General features: G+C 37.0%; 1 protein-coding gene across 2 annotated transcripts in view; it reads right to left on the bottom strand.

Annotated features, from left to right (window-relative positions):
- ccdc33 (coiled-coil domain containing 33) overlaps positions 1-15,006 on the bottom strand; it is a 335,403-nt gene that overhangs the window by 29,515 nt on the left and 290,882 nt on the right. For both annotated transcript variants that reach the window (XM_039773700.1, XM_039773702.1), the window contains exon 18: positions 5,208-5,259. In XM_039773700.1, the coding sequence (XP_039629634.1) occupies positions 5,208-5,259 (52 nt within the window). The remainder of the gene's footprint in view (positions 1-5,207; positions 5,260-15,006) is intronic.

The following is a 15,006-nucleotide window of genomic DNA, read 5'->3' as shown; positions in this document are numbered from 1 at the left end:
TCAAATTTACCATTTCTCTCTAAAATACTAGAAAAGTAGTCGCCAGTCAGCTTCAGTCACACCTTACGCATTACAATTTATTTGAGAAATTCCAGTCTGGCTTTCGCACTGGTCATAGTACAGAAACGGCACTAACACGGGTTGTAAATGACATTCTGATATCCTCTGATGAAGGAAACTCCACTGTAATTATGTTGTTGGACTTAAGTGCAGCATTTGACACCATTGACCATTCTATTTTACTGCACAGGCTAGAAAATGATGTTGGGCTTACAGGCCCCGTGCTCGCTTGGTTCAGTTCTTATTTATCAAATCGATTCCAATATGTACAGAAATGTGCTGACAGTACTCCATCATTATACACAGAAGTTCAATATGGTGTCCGCAGGGCTCAGTACTGGGACCTGTACTGTTTTCACTTTACATGCTTCCACTGGGATCTCTCATTAGGAAACATAATGTTAATTTTCACTTGTATGCAGATGACACCCAGTTATACCTTTCATTTAAATCAAATGAAGTTTCTCCGATGTTGTCTTTAATTAGTTGTGTTAGTGAATTAAAGGAATGGATGAATGAGAACTACTTGTCTTTAAATACAGATAAAACAGAGATGTTAATTGTTGGAGGGAATGACGCTGATCACAACAATATTTTGTCATCATTTAACTCAGTTGGAATCCCAATTAATTTTACTGAATCAGCCCGCAATCTAGGAGTTATCTTTGACTCTAGCATGTCATTTAAAGCACATATTACAAAGTTGTCCAAAACATGTTCTTCCATCTTAAAAATGTTAGGAAATTAAGGCACTTTCTAAATAAACAGGATTGTGAGAAATTAATTCATGCATTTATCTCTAGTAGGATTGACTACTGCAATGCGGTGTTCACTGGCTGTTCAAACTGTTCTCTATACAGCCTCCAGTTAATCCAAAATGCGGCTGCAAGAATTATTACAAGAACAAGAAAATATGAACACATAACTCCAGTTCTTAAATCCTTACACTGGCTCCCAGTTAAGTTTAGGGCAGATTTCAAAATCCTCCTTTTAACATATAAAGCATTAAATGGCCAAGGTCCGGCTTACTTGTCTGAACTTATCATGACTTACAAACCTGAGCGCACATTAAGATCTCAAGATGCCGGTCTGCTTAGGATTCCAAGGATTAATAAAATAACAGTGGGAGGTCGAGCTTTTAGTTACAGGGCCCCTAAACTGTGGAGTGGTTGGCCTGCTACTATAAGAGATGCCCCTTTGGTCTCAGCTTAACTTCAGTTTAGCATATCCTGACTAGAGCTGCTGATTAACTGTACATACTGCATCTCTGTTGTTAGTCATTAGCACTAAAGCATAAGTAATATGATAGTTATAATTGGATACTAACCCTCACCTATTCTGTTTCTTTCTCGGTACTCAAATGTGGCACTTGGTGCCACGGCCCACCTGCCAAGTTGTTTGCCTGCCTATGGTAAAGTCATCCCTGATGGAGGATCACAGGAATCATGGGAAAGAGGGGTCCTTTCGGATTGGCTGGCCCAGCACTGTTTCAGCCGTGGAATGGCCAAATGGGGGAGGCAGCTTAGATGGATGAGGTCTCCAGGACTCTAAAAATATCCAAATCTTAATATATGATATCATCTACTGTTAAAACCGTACTTCTAAAATTTTTATTTTATGCTGTATTAAGGATTTGTTCTGTTTTGTGTATTGTATTGTATTGTATTGACCCCCTTCTTTTGACATCCACTGCACACCCAACCTACCTGGAAAGGGGTCTCTCTTTGAACTGCCTTTTCCGAGGCTTCTTCTATTTTTCCCTAAAAGGGTTTTTGGGAGTTTTTTCTTGTCTTCTTTGAGAGTCAAGGCTGGGGGGCTGTCAAGAGGCAGTGCCTGTTAAAGCCCACTGCAGCACTTCCTGTGTGATTTTGGGCTATACAAAAATAAAATGTATTGTATTGTATTGTACCAGTGGCTTGATGTAGGTCATTTTATAGGGCTCTGACAGTGCTCATCCTGTTCCTCCTTGCCCAAAGGAGCAGATACCAGTCCTGCTGATGGGTTAAGGAAATTCTACGACCCTGTCCAGCTCTCCTAGAGTAACTGCCTATCTCCTAGAATCTCCTCCAAGCCCTTGAGACTGTGCAGGGAGACACAGCAAACCTTCTGGCAATTGCACGTATTGATGTGCCATCCTGAAGAAGTTGGGCTACCTCTGTAGGGTCCAGGTATTGCCTCATTCTACAAGTAGTGACACTGACTGTAGCCAAATGAAAAACTAGTGAAAAAACAGTCAGAAAAGATGAGGAGGGGAAAATGTCAGTGGCCTTCACCTGTTAAACCATTCCTGTTTTGGGGTTTGCTTCATTGTTGCCCATCTAGTGCACCTGTTGTTAATTTCATTAACACCAAAGCAGCTGAAACTGATTAACAACTCCCTATGCTATTTAACTGACCAGATCAATATCCCTTAAGTTTCACTGAGTTGATGCTATACTCTGCCAATAATTGTGGCACATGTGTTTTTGTTAAAAATATTTATTTCTTGATGAGGGCTTTGTTTTTCTTTGAAAGAACTAGTTTCAATTAAAAGTCAGATGTTTGCCATTTTTTCAGTGGAAGATGATGGTTCTTCAGCAAGCAATGATTTTATTCTAACCGTTACTAATTTTTGAAAGGGGTGCCAATAATAGTGGAGGACACCGTGTGTGTGTGTATGTATATATATATATATATATATATACACACACACATACAGCGTGAGCCAAAAAGAAGTAACACATTTCTCAAGGTCATTGGTAGAGGCAATGACCCTTTCATAGGCGACTACTTATACTTTTCAGCCGGCAACATGCCTTGGTCCAGTGCGCATTGTGCTTTTGCTATCGAAGAATTCTTTAAAACAACAAATCCATCATCACTACGCAACACGCCCTCCAAATGCACTTCAACATTCCTCCTAATGGTGACATTCCAAATCGAAAAACAATTCTTCAGTGGGTAGCTAAATTTATAAAGACTAATTGAATAGTAAATCTCCAGACCGTCCTCTGACTGTATGAGCACCTGAAAACATCCAAGCTGTAAGGGCATCAATTTTGCAGTCTCCTAGACATTCAGTGCACAAACCTACTTCTGCCTTAGGCATTTTCAACACATCTTTAAGGAGGATTTTGCATGAGGACCTTACTCTCCATCCATACAAAATGATGGTAGTGCCGAAACACACTGGGAAAGACTGAGATCTGTAGAGAGTTGTGCGTGAACAATCTGCAAACCATTCATCGAGATGCCATCGTCCAGTGCAGCGACGAGGAACATTTCCATTTGAATGGTTGCGTAAATAAGCAAAACTTTCGCTACTGGGCTGAAACCAACCCTCATGAACTTCATCAGACTCCCTGGCACAGTTAGCATGTTACAGTTTGGTGCGCTGTTGCAGAATATTTGCATTAAAGTAGAAAGGTGTGGAAAATCAAGGAGGTTTTATTCTCTAAAGAACTTTTTTCAGTAAACACAATTTCAAAATTAATAGGAAGATTTCATACACAAGAATGATGTGAAATACCCGGAAAACAGTAAGAAGTATATTGAAGAGAGATGTACTGAAGGAAAAATAGAAGCTCTTTGAGATTTACTATGGCATTCATAGCCTTAGTCTGCTTAGAATAACAGAACATGGGACTAAATGTAAATCCATGTTTTGTGTGGATTAATGAAAACCCCTTTAAAATTTAAGAATGTGACTGGTACTGGTTCATCTATCCATTAGTGAACCACATTCCAATTCAGAGTCACAGGGGTAGGAGCCAATCCTGGCAGTATACCTCCACACACACACACACAGCACCTAGGTGGGATTTTAAGCCAAGAGTTTAGAGGTGTGAGGCAACACTTCTAACCACCTTTCAATCAAAATATAAAGTTGCTCATAGATATAAAGTATAATATTTGTGCCTGTCTTCATGGTCTGATACAGTACTTAAGAAAATAAAACTGTAGCTTGATCTGTCATGTTTGTTGCCGAGTATTACCCTGAGGATACAGATGTCTATTCTAAGGCTCAGTGGCACCCTTAGAGATTAGCATTGTTCTCACTATAACTTCTACACTGGTTTATTTTACATTCTTTAGTGATATAACTTGTTGTGAAAGACACTACAAAAATAAATAACTGAATGATAACCTCCAACTGGATTTGGCGTTTACTAATCTTCTCAGTCCCGTTCCAGGTAATTGCATTCACAACAACTAGGAGGTAGGGTTCAGTTCACCATCAGGGTTCAGTGAAAAAAAATGTAAGTTTTCAATGCACTATATAACAATTATTGCTGAACAGTCTATAGTGCCCACAATCCAGATCTACTAAATGAATTAATCAACATACAATAAATAAGTACAAATAAGGCTGTCTAGATAAACCACAGCTCCAAAAACCCCACAGCAATACCTGGTCTGGCCATTATCCATGTAAAATGTAAGCATTATCCCAGTATTTGTGCAAATTCTCTCGGAGTATTCCTTTGTCTGAACTACATGAACATTACATTAATTGGTAATTGTCTCAGACTATATACTACATTAATAAGACCACATATCTGGAGTATTTTGTGCAGTTCTGGTCACCACACTACAAGAAAGACATAGCGGCACTTTAAACCAAGCAGAGGAGAACAACCAGGTGCATCCCAGGACTTAAAAGACATGTACTCTGACAGACTCAGAAAATTAAATCTGTTTAGTCCTGAGCAGAGTACATTTTTGTACTTTGACAAAGTAGAACTCCAGAAAATTATTTGCCCATGTAAACGTGGATTTTTAAAACACAGGTTTCTCCCTTAATCGGGTTATTCACCTTAATCCAATTATGGGTGTGCATTTAAACACACTGATAGATCAACAACAACAACATTTATTTATATAGCACATTTTCATATAAACAGTAGCTCAAAGTGCTTTACATAATAAAGAATAGAAAAATAAAAGACACAATAAGAAAATAAAATAAGTCAACATTAATTAACATAGAATAAGAGTAATGTCCAATGGCCAGAGTGGACAGAAAAAAAAAACTCCAGACGGCTGGAGAAAAAAATAAAATCTGTAGGGATTCCAGACCATTAGACTGCCCAGTCTCCTCAATTTGTAGTTGTGTCTCCAGAGCTAAGTATGTCTCATTTGTTGTGTTCTGCATACAGAATACTCACCACAGCTTCATGTTCAGCAACATCTGCTACCTGGGTTTGTCCCAGAGGGTCTCTAACAAAATAAGAAAAACAAAGTCAAGGCATAAATACATATGTAACAACACTCACCTTCCCACCAATATACTGTAAATTTCACCGCATAGGTGGTGCTCCTTCAATAACAAGTAATAAACTTATGTAATGCCAGTCTTCTAATGCTTTGCACTGTTGCTGTATCATTTGAGATACCTCATAACTGCAACACCAAAAGCTATCATGTGCAGAAAGCATCTTATGCATACTGTAGTTATCTTTGAGAGATGCATCATGATTAACACACAGGCTTACTTCACAATTATGCCTTTTTTCTTTATTCACCAGATACCCATGGTCCATCACACATGAGGAACAGTATGTGTCTGAATGACTAGTTAGACTGCGAGCTAAAAATGAAGGTTGTCTTTTCTTTAATCTTGTTCCACTGTAACCTGTTCTTCCCACTATTATCTATTTAAATTAAATAAATTAGCAAACGCACTAACATTATTGCTTACGTGCAGGGGTGGAGTGGTCATCAGGAAAACTGTGAGATATCCTTGTGGACTGGAGATGTTTCTTGGCTGGCCTAGCTGCTGTGCCCACTCTTTCAAATTGTCATAAATAAATGCACATGTATTCAATAAATCAATTAAAAAATGGTGCCTCCCCAGGCAGTATAACCACACTTTGTATGCAAGTATACATTCTAGGGGTAAAGGAGGCGACCCCTCCTCAAATAGTATAACCCGGCAAGAGTAAAATTAAAACCTTTCAACCATCCATTTTCTTAACCTGCTTACTGCATTTAAGCAATAGTTTAACATTTAAGGATTTTACAATGGTTTCTATATTTTATAAATGGTAAAAGAACAAACAAAGGTCATTCTGAGAAACAGGATTAAACAAAAAAAATGCACTGGAAGAGGAAGCAGCATAATTTATGAAAATATCAGCTTTATTTAGAACAGGTGAGAAAAGCTGTTCATCATGAAATTTAAAACACTGCATCGGTTCACGATTTCAGTAGCACTTGGAAATGCGATTGGCTCTACATTGTGTCAAATTTCCTTAAACACACTGAGGTCTAGCATTATTAACACACTGTGTCCAGCAGACATCGATGCGTGGTGCTTCACATGACAACACTATTAATGGCAGCTAAGTTATTGAGCTGATAACAAAAGTAGCTGGAACTCTGTGCTGCTACCTGTTTTTTGAAGCTAGTTTTAGGCTTCAGAATATAGGTTATGTGTAGCCTATGAAGAAAGGGAAAATGTTTAGTGAATATACAAAGTAAGTATTACACAACCCAAACACAACCTGCTATGAATACCTATTACCCAATACACATTTGAATTGTTCCTCTGCAGCCACAGAGAGTCAGTCCAGTAATGCTGATGAGGTAGGTGCAGAAGACAGTAAAGAAAGCACAACAACAGGTATGTGCAACATTGTAGTGCTGTGGTGTAATGATACAATAGAGATTTGCATGTATTTTCCAGTATTATACAAAATTATATAACAAGTATGATATATTATTATTGACTACAGGATATGAAGAAATTATCTTTGGAAAGATATGCAACAATATATTAGCTAAACTGGTATCAAGTATAATGTATTGCAAATAATTAGCTATGGTGTATAGTAGTACAAACAACATAGTAGTATTCCAATAAATTATTCAATTCTTTGTTATTAAAGATGAGGCTGGTCCTGTAGTTCAACTGCAGGATTCATGCCAAAGACAAGATAGGGTTGTACTTTTGGGCACATGACAGAGGCAACAACAGCTGTGGAGGATAAAGAAAGAGATACTCAGACAGATAAAAACAGATCAGAGAATGCTGCTGCAAGCTACATCTCCACTCCCCAGTTTTTCTGCTATCCCTTCCAATAATCCCTAAGACAGAGTATGTTGTGAATGTGGTAAAACTGATTGGAAAGCATAGCCTTAACTACCAAGGGTACAAAGCTGAAGCTACCAATTCTCTACAAGGCAACACTCTTGACCATGGCAACTTATTGCTCCAGCATCTACACGAGTGCACTGAAAAGATCAACAGACAGACAGATTTAGTTGTATGTCTCTTTTCTTTTGTTGGCAGTTACCATGCCGGACTAGTAATAATAAATCCCCAACCTCCAGAGTAGGGGTGGGCTGGTCTGTATCATGTCACTCCACGAATGAAAAATAGTTCCACTCTGCCCATGCTTATGTGTAGCAGTTATATGACTTTGATTTGCATGAACCCTATGAAGAGAATGATGCATGTAAATATATATTTTAAAATAGATGATGCCTTACCCAGTAGTATTTGGCACATTTGCATTCATTAATAAAAATGCAAGGGAGGGTTGTTATTATAGTTTTTAGTTTTGTCCAAACATGTAACATTCTAAAACCCACTTAATTCAAATTAGGTTCTGCGGAGAAGGTTGGAGTTTGAATTCTGACAACCTTAGTTGTAAAACAAGAACCAGCTTTGGACAGTACAGAAATGTAACACAGGGGCTAATTTAGAACGGCCACTTGAACTAAAAGAAACGTGACTAAAAAGTCATAGGAAAACTGCAGTATCCAGAAAAATGCCCACATAGACAAATGAAGAAATGCAGACTCTTTACAGGTAGCAACTGGGCTTGGGATTTGATTCCTGTATGCTGGACCTGTGAGGCTGTAGTGCTAAAATGTGCCACCATATTATACTTGTTTACATATTTTAATAAATATACTATTTACAGACCACCTTGCAGTAGGGGAGAGTCTCTTCATGCTTCTAATGACACTTTTTCACCATAAAAATCATATTTTTCTGCCATAAAATTTAGTAAAACAATGTCCTAAAAAGCAATTATTTCCACACTTTTAGTGTTGTTAATTCGTGTCTCTCTGGCTTTAAAACATTTGTCCATCATCTTGTGTACTTTAACTTCCGCCCTTCTCTTCTACTTATGATATTCACATAATTTTTGATACCTTCTTTTATCTTTAATCTATAATTGTTCAAATCTCCCTCCTCACTTTTTGCCATGCCTAAAGGTATTTTTCGTATAATTTGTTTATTTCTAGTTATTATTACCGCACCTTTAAATTAAAAGTAATAATCACGTGCAAATGTCCAAAGACAACCATTAACTTTTTTGTGCTTATATGTCAAAGCAGTATGTGATTAAAAGACGGACACTGCATAGATTCTTACAGCTGTATCATTAATATTTGGACACATCTTTTGACATAAATAATTAAGTGCAATCTTATATAATCACATTTCAAGTGTTCGTCAAATACGGCTTTTAGCTACACAATGGACTATATTACATCCTCTTCCTTTATGTGTCTAAAGATTTTCTTTGGTAGAGGGTCGAAATGGGGAAAGACTTGGGTATAAGTACACTGTGTGCCACTTCCACTGCACCTCCACTTGGGAATGGGATTTGGTGCAAGTTGTGTGGATTCCTTCAAGGTTTTGCTGCAAAAACAGGCAAAAAAATGTATTTACACTTCAGCTTTTTAAACAGTTTGCTCCTTTGAAAGAAAGTAGGAAAGGTTCTGAATATGTGATCTGTCCCCCAGTGTTTCTTATGCTGCCAATACAAACAATTATCAGGGTGAGCTTAAACCTTTGTTATACAGTGCTCCCTTGCTATATCGCGCTTCGACTTTCGCGGCTTCACTCCATCGCAGATTTTAAATGTAAGCATATCTAAATATATATCACAGATTTTTCGCTGGTTCGCGGATTTCTGTGGACAATGGGTCTTTTAATTTATGGTACATGCTTCCTCAGTTTGTTTGTCCAGTTGATTTCATACAAGGGACGCTATTGACGGATGGCTTAGAAGCTACCCAATCAGAGCATGTATTACGTTTTAAATAAAACTCCTCAATGATATACGATATGCTTCCCTCACGGTGCTTGATTGTTTGCTTTTCTCTGTCTCTCTCTCTCTCTCACTCTCTCTGACATTCTCTGCACCTGACGGGGGTGGTTTGAGCAGAGGGGCTGTTTGCACAGAGGCTGTTTGCCTAGAAGATATGGACGCTCCTCTAAAAAATGCCGCTTTATCGCGGTGCTTCGGCATACTTAAAAGCCCGAAAGCACATATTGATTTTTTGATTGTTTGCTTTTCACTTGCTCTCTCTCTGACATTCTCTGCTCCTGACACGCATTCTATGAAGAGGAAGATATGTTTGCATTCTTTAAATTGTGAGAAAGAACTGTCATCTCTGTCTTGTCATGGAGCACAGTTTAAACTTTTGACTAAAGGATGTTATTTCATGTCTAGAGGGTTCTAAAAATGTTAACAGTGTGGGACAGTTTATAAGGGCTTAAAATATATAAAAATAACCATACAAACATATGGTTTCTACTTCGCGGGGGTTCTGGAATGCAACCCCCGCGATTGAGGAGGGATTACTGTATAATATTTGTTTGAGGGCATTAATCCTATGAAACCATTCCAATTTCTACATTACCAAAAGGTTATTACATTAGCACAATACAGTGTAACACAGCCTCCACCTAAAATTTCAGGTTTTGAAAAGTCTAAATTTTTCCTGAACATTTCACTTTATTCATAATTTCTATTATAGGAATGCAGGGAACTGGGAAAATTTCGAGGCCTTGCCGTGGCAGAAGGGCTTGCACGGTCTAGTGATCCTCGGAGCTATGTTGTCGGGAGCTACATGCTCGAGGTAGGACTTCCCAAGGAAAACCGGTCTGAGGTGAACATCTGTTTTATTTATAATTTATTTATCTTTTTAAACTCACACACTGCCACGGATTCCAAATGTGCTTTACCACAGCATGTTATCTTCTTTTCACTTTGTTGTTGGGTTTTTAGAGGCAAATAATTTCCATTTCATCTACAGGTTTGTGTGCTGTGCTACACTATACTATGGCAGATGTAAATATAATCCAGCTACATTATATACAGTTAAAACCTACGTATGATCCAGGTTAAAGACGGTCTCTGAGAAAACTAACATTTATCACGAATTGTATGAAACATGGCGAGCGAAGTGAGCAGGGGGTGAACCTCCTAGTATTGTTATATTGTTCTAAGTTCACAGCAACTTAGAACAATTCTACAAAATGAGTGTGACTGCTTGTTAGAAAACTACTACATGAACAAACAAAGGAATTTTTAAAGCAAAGCACAAGACGCTTAGGCGGTAGATTAGGTCTGAAGGCCCCAACTTAATACTTTGCAACATGGGACACCAGCTGAGTGCTAATTGTTGTTTTTTCAATTACACTTCATTGTTTCAAGCAATGTCTGTCAATTTAGTAAATAATAATAATAATATATGCAGTGTGTGAAACTGTGTCAGGTGAAGCAGCTAAACAAATACTGCTGACAATGAAAACACTCTTTAAAATGCTGATTTAAAAGCCACTATAGTAATAAAAGGAAAAATCAGAAATCATTTAAAAGAAATCAGCTTTTCCTTACTGTGATAAATGATAACCAGGAGTAGCATAAAACAAAAGTAAGTGATCTCAAGGTCAGGAGTGAACCAAAAAGTGGTCTGGTGCAGAAAGATACTAGGGTGCCTGAGAATCAGTTCTTAAAAGAACTCTTGGTTGAAAAGCTGAGCTGTAAGGAAACAAAATCTATCCGAAAATGTGTTGTGAAGGGGTGTGTTCATTTTACTTATAAAGTTATAAGCTAACCATTCAAATACATGAAATGGTTGATTTTGGGAGTGATGTTAAAAACAACATTTGTAATATACAGTAATATTTTTTGTATGTCTAATTTAACACAAGGCCAAAATTACTGCATATTAAAGCAACATTTCATTGAATACCATTTTTTGCCTTCAGATAAGAGTTTTTTTTATTTATTATATATATACAAATATATTCAATTAGTGCAATTCAATGTGAGCCGTGCATGCTCCCAACAAATCTGACATGCCTAAAAGACAAACATATACGTAGGTAGATGAAACAAGCAGGAGCCAGCATAATAAACAAGCAATACTATATTTACTCAACAAAAAACTGTTCCCAAAAGTGAAGCCAATTGCATGTTTAACTGATAAGACTGACAGAAATTCTGGACTTGTCATGTCAGCAGTCCAAACAGTTGACATTTATATGAAATTTTCACAGGGTGGACTATAATCAGTTCTCCATGTAGTTGTAATATTATTGTCTCTTGGCTATTGTTGACCTTGTCCTTTTGTTATGTCTAAATTAGATGACAGACTTTTGGATCAGCAATGGAAAACAAATACTAGATCTTGTGCACAATAATAAAATATAAAGCATGGTAAATCTGGGAGATGCTAAAGTGAGGCCTGTCTTAATTTCGGTCTAGTATGGACAGCATCAGCTGCTCTGCTTTCTTTTATGTACAGCAGGTTTTTTAGTCAGGTCTTCCTCTGCTGTCAGCACACACTGTGAGTGGAGGTCACTATATTACACTATATAGTATTCACCCATTTTGGAAGCTTTCACATTTTATTGCATAGAAAACTGAATCACACACTGAATTTAAATGGACCTCTTTTGACATTGCCTAACAGAAAAAGACCCCTTAATGTCAAAGTGAAAACATGCCTCTGCTAAGTGATCTAAATTAATTATAAAACATATAATACTTTATCTGTAAGGTCCAACTAGTGGGGACTCAATATCATGGCCTAACCTACACAATGAAAACAAAAAGATCACTCCAAGCAGCTCCAAGAATATCCCCTAGAGTCCAGTTAAATAAACCATTAAGAAACTGAAAGAGTATTACAAAGTTGTAAACACGCCTAGAATAGGCTATCCCTTAAAACTGAGTGTTTTGTTCATGCAAGAAGATTACTGAGGGAGGCCACTAATCTAGATTAAAACTAGAAGTCAAATAAAGTCTAAAAATGCGGACGTAGAGCAAGAAGGTGAGAATATTGGTGGAAAGAACATGCACTCCAAAAATGCTTTATGAAGGTGTTTTAATAAATCTTTACCTATTTATCTAAGAGTTACAGGGAGATTACTAGGACTATGATAACTAATTAACACTGCTGATAATAATGTATGAAAAAATAATTAGCAACAAATTTTGATTTTAATTAGTTGCCTTATTACGTATTATATACATCACTTCAATGACAAAATTAACATTAATCACTTTTTGAGATTTTGCAAAGATGGACAGTGCAAATCGAAGACCAAAGGACTCAAAAATATGTAGTCATTTCAGCTTCACTTCTGGTAACAGACTAGTGGCTCACTTGACATGGAAGCCTAAATGTAATGTGGGAGAAAGACTCTAACTCACACTTGAAGATAATACAACAGGACTCTAAATACCATGTTCCTCAGTTTCCTCTAGCAGTTAAAGCATCTTAACTGACAGTATAGAATGAAAGTTATTAATACTATTTAAAACTTTTGTATTATGTATTAGGGAAAGGGAGAACAGGTGGTAAAGAACCCGGCAGGACTGGCTGGCACACGTTTTCAGCACCCTGGGGCTGATTCTATCTGACCCTGAATCCTTTTATATGCAGTTTTCAGCACAGCCACACAATCCATGGACTGGAGTGGGGTTGTAAAGCACAGGCAGGCTGTGCAGGGCGTGTGCATGGCAGTTGGAATTCCTGAACCTTCCTTAGCTTGCACACAGCAGCTAGCAGTATTGAGGGAAGGCTAGACTGACAAGAATGACTCAAACCTGTTGAAGAACTGCTTCAGTTCATTAACTCTGCTCCTGTTACTTCCTCTGCATGTTTAACAGCCTGCTTGCAGCCAGTGATAGTCCTCATCCTGTTCCACACTTCCTTAATGTTGTTTTGTTTTAACTTGTGCTCAAGTTTCTCTACAGTGGGCTTTCCCTCAGAACTCCTCCTTCAGTTCTGACTGCACCTACTTGATTTAATCGGGATAAACTGTACACTTGTGTGCTAAACTATTCAATCTCCTTGAAGTTTTCTGCATGACAAAAGATTTGTACACATTTTTATCCATTCGGTATTTTAATGTGATCTGTTATGCTTTAACAATACATCTTCAAAGTCAAAATAAACCAGGAAATATGCGGCATGTCCAGTGGTGTTACTGTGATGTCTGGGTGGGCATTTGGGCATTTAGTAAGGGCAGCTGAAAGCCAAAATAAGCTAAAAACATTATTTTTACAGATGTTTCTTTGGATGGCCAGCTGACTCTTTTGGGTTGGCACTGACCTGCCCATAGCCATATCTCTAGAGACATCTGAATTTGTGAAAAGAAAGAGCAAGGGTTCCTCTGTTCATATTAAAATGCTTCTGGTTTTCATTCACTCTTGTATTGCTTTCTTCCATACATTATGTATCACTACAGATTGATCTATTCCTTTCAAACATTCATTTTTTTGTCAACAAAACAGAGTACAATATAGTTTATTTACGTTTTGCCATGGTGTCAATAAAAGGAGTCTGGTAATATCATGCCCTGCTCATGTTTCTTGCTTGCATACAGACATATGCCAGTGAAAGAAAACTTATGACTCTCGATTACTGCAGCTCTTCAGTTTGTGAGTTACAGTAATCTGTCATTTCACAGACATATGAAATGCTAATGTCAATGCACACTTTTGTTTCATTTGTACTGTGTTCATTTTGCACTATAGTGCACTGACTCTTTGTAAAGGTAGTCATGTCTGTGTCTACTACCTGTGCTTCATATTATTTCCCAATTACTTCACTTCTGAACATCTGATAACTGCAGCCCTCATACCTCAAGGTGTGTTAAAAAACAATAATTTTTTTAAAAACAAACCTGTTGATATTGGCTCCTGTTTCCATAATTTCATTATGGAGAAAATATATTAAGAAATAAATGGATGTCATGCAAATACCTGTCCTACTTTCTAAAAACACAACTGATTTATCTTTTAGAGTGTCATCATATGATCCCTAAATGTATAAAGGCATATTCTTATGCTTACTGCAGCTTATATTGCATCAATTATTCTGAAGGACATTATTATATACTTTATAAAGCACTTTGTGAGGGTGTGCTCTATAAATGGTGCAATGTAAAGTTAGTTTGAAGTTAATAAATAGCTTTAATTAATATTTGATAGCAATGTCATAAGATTCACTGCATATGATCTCCCAATATATTTTTGTTCAGTCCAAGATAACTTCTGCTTCCTTTAAATATACTTTAAATGTACTTTCTCCGTCTGTACTGCAACATCTGAATTGTTAATTGCCATACTACCATACAGAAAAAGTATCACACAACAGATAATCTACTGATAAACTGAACCATTCTGGTCACTTCCTAATTATTTGTTGTCATACAAAAAAATGTTCACCCACCATATAAATGGTAAGAGGTAAATCTGTGACAGTGTTCTGTACAGCTCACACAATGTAATATGACAACATTAAAAAGATTATAAAATAAGATCATGTCTGTATGTTATGAACAAACTGTATTAAATAGTTATATATGTACTGTAATTCTTAGTAAGAATACTCACATTTACAGTATGGTTTGCTCATAAAGGGACAAGCAAGGAGCCTTTTTACAGAATGATATAGTCTTCCATAAAACACCTGCAATTGTGTCCTATTTCTAAAAGCATATATCTAGAAACTGCATCAGAATTACAGTCCGTACAAAAATAGAAATATTACATTAAATACTAAATTACAAAATGATCATGAAGCTATGAAAGAAGCAGATCAATCAAAAATATATAAAACAATCTGAGAGATTAAAATCATGAAGAAAATATATAGTAACTACAAATCAGTATCTGGAAATTGTGAACCTTAAGCAAATAC

This window comes from Polypterus senegalus, chromosome 12 (assembly GCF_016835505.1).
Source record: "Polypterus senegalus isolate Bchr_013 chromosome 12, ASM1683550v1, whole genome shotgun sequence".
In the NCBI taxonomy this organism is placed as follows: domain Eukaryota; kingdom Metazoa; phylum Chordata; class Cladistia; order Polypteriformes; family Polypteridae; genus Polypterus; species Polypterus senegalus.
Note: the sequence above shows the minus strand (reverse complement) of the source record. Positions and strands in the feature narration are given on the sequence as shown.